The 4950-nt window shown below is 34.2% G+C and overlaps 1 protein-coding gene across 1 annotated transcript; it reads left to right on the top strand.

Annotated features, from left to right (window-relative positions):
- Positions 1–1705: 1705 nt before the first annotated feature.
- LOC144548182 (F-box protein At5g03100-like) lies at positions 1706–4681 on the top strand. Its single transcript, XM_078296887.1, has 4 exons — positions 1706–1809; positions 2435–3296; positions 3846–4010; positions 4167–4681. Exons 2-4 carry the CDS (start codon positions 2493–2495, stop codon positions 4437–4439), a joined length of 1242 nt encoding a protein of 413 aa, XP_078153013.1. The 5' UTR covers positions 1706–1809; positions 2435–2492; the 3' UTR covers positions 4440–4681.
- Positions 4682–4950: the final 269 nt, after the last annotated feature.

Genomic DNA, 4950 nt, shown 5'->3' with positions numbered 1-4950 from the left:
TTTAGGTGCACAGTCATTGAAATACATATCATTTATGTGTTTCCATATTATCCAACACGCAACACTCAACACTACTAAGAGTCCTATTCTGTCACAGTGAGGTAAGGATAATGCATATTGAAAAATATTGTCCCAATTATGCCATTGTATTAAGTTATGTAATTAGTGTTGGAATTAATTCGCTAAATTGATGTCATTATTTTGCACTTGTATGTCTTTAGTAGCTAATTTTGTAAACGTAGATTAATTTAATGTATACACTAGAAAGTTCCTTAATTTTCTAATTTTATTCCTTTAACTTTGCGAGATTTGTGCTGTTGCGATTTGTTTTTCAGTTCGCTGTAAGAAGTTATTTTTGGATTTTTTTTTTTTTTTGTTTTTCATTATTTCTCTGTGTCCATCTCTTAGATGAACTTCGTTACAAAAATATTGGCAGCGCAATTATTCGTAGCGCGAACGAGCCCTTGCATAATTCGCGATAAATGCAAGGGTGAACGGATCGGTCAAATTGTATTTGTATTTGTATTTATGATCAAATAAATAGATTTTATATGCCAGTCACTAGAATGAGGAGGGATCTGATTATCATAAAGTCATCACAATCATTTTTTATATTTTCAAAATTCAAATCGTCGATTCAAACTGTTCAACATAATCTCCACAATAAAATGTGTTTCCAGATCAAATTTTACATTTTTTTGAATATTTTTACTATTTATTAAGATGGGTACAAAATTCAATGGTTTAAATTTGACTAGTTTTTGTAAAATACTTAATAAATAGTAAAAAATTCAAAAAAATGTAAAATTTGATTTGCAAGCATATTTTATTGTGGAGATCATATTGAACGGTTTGGATCAGGGAATTGGAATTTGAAAATATAAAAATTATTATGATAACTTTGTGATAACTCAAAATTATTGTAATCGGATCCCTCCACTAGACTGCCACTGCTAACTGCTACTGCTGACTGCTTGCTTGTTTTGATACATAATACTTTGCTAAAGACACGTTTACTACTCACACAGTTTACAATTCTCTAGAGGGATCCTCTTGTGCATTAGATTATAAATCGTTTAGATTCAAAGTCCAAATAATCGGTTTTATTTTGACTGCTTGACTTGATAATTTTGCATGCAAATACATTAATGAAGTAGGTCGATTTGAACAGTTTAAATTTATCTTTTAAAATTTATCCAATAGATTTTGAAAATCAATATCACATAAATATATTTTTGATAACTGGTATATAACAGTGGCTCGAACAATCGCCTCAATTAGACACTAACTGTCGTTTTATTTTATTAATAATTTAATACTATTAATAATTAATTTTAATTGATTTAATTATGGAATGGATATATTTATAATATAGTAATATTTAGACGAAGAAATAACTATTTTAAATTTTTTTATGGAAAAATATCTAAATGAAGAAAGTTATTATGAGCCTGTATCTTATTTTATCGAATCTACATCATCTCAGGTACCTGAGCTTTAAATGATTAATCTGAACCGTTCATTTCACTTGGTACGAATCTCAAAGCAGACCTGCTACAACTTTAACAGCCACCCAATTAAGCTAGGTCTGAATAAAATTAATCTGAACCGTTCATTTTTTGCTAGTACACCTCAGGTACCGGGGGAAGCGGACTCTATTTTATCTGAGTTATATTTGTTTCCGCTTTCCAGTTTCTTGTACCCTCTTGCCTCTCGACTCTCGACCTGGAAGCGTATCTCTCTAGAACCCCTTCCTTGTTCTCTCCTTCTCCAGTTCTCCATCGCCGATCAACAATCTATACTATCGAGGTTGGTTGTTTGTACCTACTCTCTCTCTCTCTCACAGACACACACACACACACACCAGATCATGGTCTTTGAATACTCGTGTGGGTGAAATGCAAAACATAAGATTTAAACCTCTTATTTTTAGGTGGGATTGGATTGTTGTTCCCAAACAATTAGGTCAGGTTCCAATTTGATCCGTGAAACTTCACTTTTTACAATAGTACCCTCAAATGATGTAATATTTCCATATGGATTGCCTTTAACATTTAACTATACTTTTTTTTTATTAATTAATTAATTAAATTCAACACCGATTCTTATTAAATTGACAGGCATTGCTCCATTTTTCCAACAGAATAAGGCACAATTTCTGTTAAATTAATTGATGCAATGCATTACTAACTTATTTTTGGATCATAATTTGTGTAATAAACAGCTAGTAATAGGTGAAGAAAAATCAGAATTATTTTTGGATCATTACTCTATCCAAATACTTTCTGTTAGCTTTTTTCTTTCAAATATCAATTAAATTATTTTTGGTCTGGTTATTGACGTAAGCTGATTATTGTAGGCCTCACTAGTACTATAATTTTTATAATGCAATGCTGTTACTTATTTCCTGTTCTTCTATTCTTCTTCTGTTCAGAAGCCGAGTCATTGATTATCACAAGTCGAAGAATTCTCTGAAATCTACAAATAAAACAATGCCTCGACGTAAAGCTAAACCTAAACCATCACATAAACCTACTGGCACCAGATCCAAAAAAAATTCAAGTACCATAGATAGGATAAGTAAATTACCAGACCATCTCTTACATCACATCCTTTCCTTTCTCCCACTAGAACAAGCAGGCCGTACCAGTATATTGTCACATAGGTGGAGACATGTATGGGCCTCAATGCAAGGCCTGAAATTTTACATTGATGAATTTGACAAGTACAAGTCCGATAAGTTCATCAGTTATGTCAATGCCGCACTGCCTTACTGCTTAAAACAAGATCTTCAAGTTTTCAAAACATTTTTGTTCAGTGCTTCTCCCACTAATCGTGCAGCAAGCGCAAGATGGATCACTCACGTGTTAAAGAACGATGTTCGGGTTCTTCACATTATAATCCGGCCTAAAACTGGTAAAAATGTGATTTTATCCCGACCTATGTTAACTAGCCAGTCTTTAGAGGAATTGAGTTTATTTTGTTTTCCAAAAGTGAGGATAATTACACCAAATGTTATAAGTTTAAGCCAACTCAAAATTTTGAGCCTACAACGGATGGATGTGAAGTCAGCTTTTATGGAGAAGATAATTTCTGGGTGCCCGAGGCTTGAAAATTTGAATTTGCATTATTGCTGGTTAAGCTGTTCGGGGATTTCTTCAAGGATGTTGAGAAATTTGGTTGTGGAAAATTGTGGAATACTGAACAAGTTCTACATTTGTACGCCTAACCTTGAAAAATTGCGTTTTAATCAAAAATATAAAGTATCCTCGCCCTATGACGTGCTCAATGAAAGGGTATGTTTTGGTATATCTCTAGTCTTAGATTTTTAGTTATTATGAAAATCTCATGCTCTCTCTCTCTCTCTCTCTCTCTTTCTCTCAAGTTACAGAATCTGTGAGAAAGGAAAGGTACTTTGTCTAGTGGGTGGGTTCGGAGAAGTTCGCATCCTCTGAGGTAACACAACATTTGAGTTTAGATCCTGATCATCCGATCAGAAGCCGGGCCAATCTGGCCCTATGTGGAATGCACGGGGTGCCCCTTTAATATTTGTGCCAAGGCAGATCGGATGGTCCTGATGTAAACTCAAAATTTCTGTTACCTTAGGTGATATGAATTCGGGTTCCGAGGGGGAAGGGAGTGATTTCTTTTATTCTACTCTTTTTATTACTATTAATGTAACTTCTTTTTGGGCAAGAACTTGGAGTTAACCACACAAAAGAAAAGATGATATTGAAATTGGAACTTAGTTTTCAATTGGTACGTAATTGTATGGTGGGCTAAACCTGTATGAAGTGGAGATCCATTTCGGTGTGTGTTCTAACTATAACTTTCTCTGTCTTTAGTTTTATCGCCAGTTAAAGCTAGATTCCCAAAGTTTGAAGCTAGATGTCCCAAATTTGAAGAGCTTAATACTTGGTGGATATTGGGTTGCCCGTTATCCTGCTTCTGTCACATTCTTTCTTCAGCACTCACCTATTCTTGAAAAGCTTACTCTAATCTGCAATGAGGTACCATTTCTTTGTTCAAGTTCCAACTACTTGTTGAGTATTCATGAATATTTTGGTCTATCAGGCACAATGCTACAACTCATGATAGATAGTATCACCTGGAAGTGCAACACTTGATGTTTTATGTAGTATGATTGTTTTATTTTTTATTTGTAGGTTCCTGGATATTGGAAAGATGTGGAACCAGTTAACATGTCGAGTGATTTGTGTTTCCAATGCAAAAATCTGAAGTCAGTTGATATAATAGGCAGCAAGTTTGATGAAAATATACCGCATCTAATACAGATTTTTAAGAGAAATGGACTTGCTGATCTGAATCCGACTGAGGGTGATTTGGGTGATTTGGGTGATTCGTCTTTTGGAAATGATTGCTTGAAAATGCTTAATGATGTCTGGCATTGGATACATTTTCAAATGATTTATACATAACCCACTGAAGAAGAATCCCTTTTATACAGCTACGAGTGCATCTAGTTTTTGTGTGTCAGTGTGTGGATTGGGGAGGGGGTATAAGTTCAAACCTGTTTGATATTATGATATGTGATGCTTGATCAAAATCAGTGTTGGAATTAATTTGCTAAATTGATGTCATTAATTTGCACTTGTATGCCTTTAGCAGCTAATTTTGTAAACGTTGATGTAATGTGAATACTGGAAAGTTCTTTTTCTTCCTTATTAAACGTTGTATTTTAAGAAATTGAGCAAAAGATGGTACCACTGGTATCACTATTGCCAAATGCTTAGTCTATGTTGTGATATGAGTGCTGTACCAGAGTTGTACTTTAGATGCTGTTTTACTGTGAATGTTTTACGTTGGATGCTGGTATCCAGGCTGTGATGTACCAGTGTTGGTACCAATCTGAGCTGTTGTCTTTTTTGGATTGACTAAGTTATAGGTTTGAGTCCCATGCTGACTGCGCTACTATTGATGCCAAAAGAG

Source organism: Carex rostrata, chromosome 32, assembly GCF_964058835.1.
Source record: "Carex rostrata chromosome 32, lpCarRost1.2, whole genome shotgun sequence".
Lineage (NCBI taxonomy): Eukaryota > Viridiplantae > Streptophyta > Magnoliopsida > Poales > Cyperaceae > Carex > Carex rostrata.
The sequence above is the reverse complement of the archived record's forward strand: the minus strand, read 5'-3'. Positions and strand labels throughout refer to the sequence as shown.

What these genes read in the sequence shown, in the direction of transcription:
- LOC144548182 (XM_078296887.1), top strand. Translation starts at nt 2,493, where the DNA reads ATGCCTCGACGTAAAGCTAAACCTAAACCATCACATAAACCTACTGGC. An exon ending in ATGACGTGCTCAATGAAAGG is followed by an intron (nt 3,297 to 3,845) that starts GTATGTTTTGGT and finishes CTCTGTCTTTAG; the next exon opens with TTTTATCGCCAGTTAAAGCT. An exon ending in TTACTCTAATCTGCAATGAG is followed by an intron (nt 4,011 to 4,166) that starts GTACCATTTCTT and finishes TTTTATTTGTAG; the next exon opens with GTTCCTGGATATTGGAAAGA.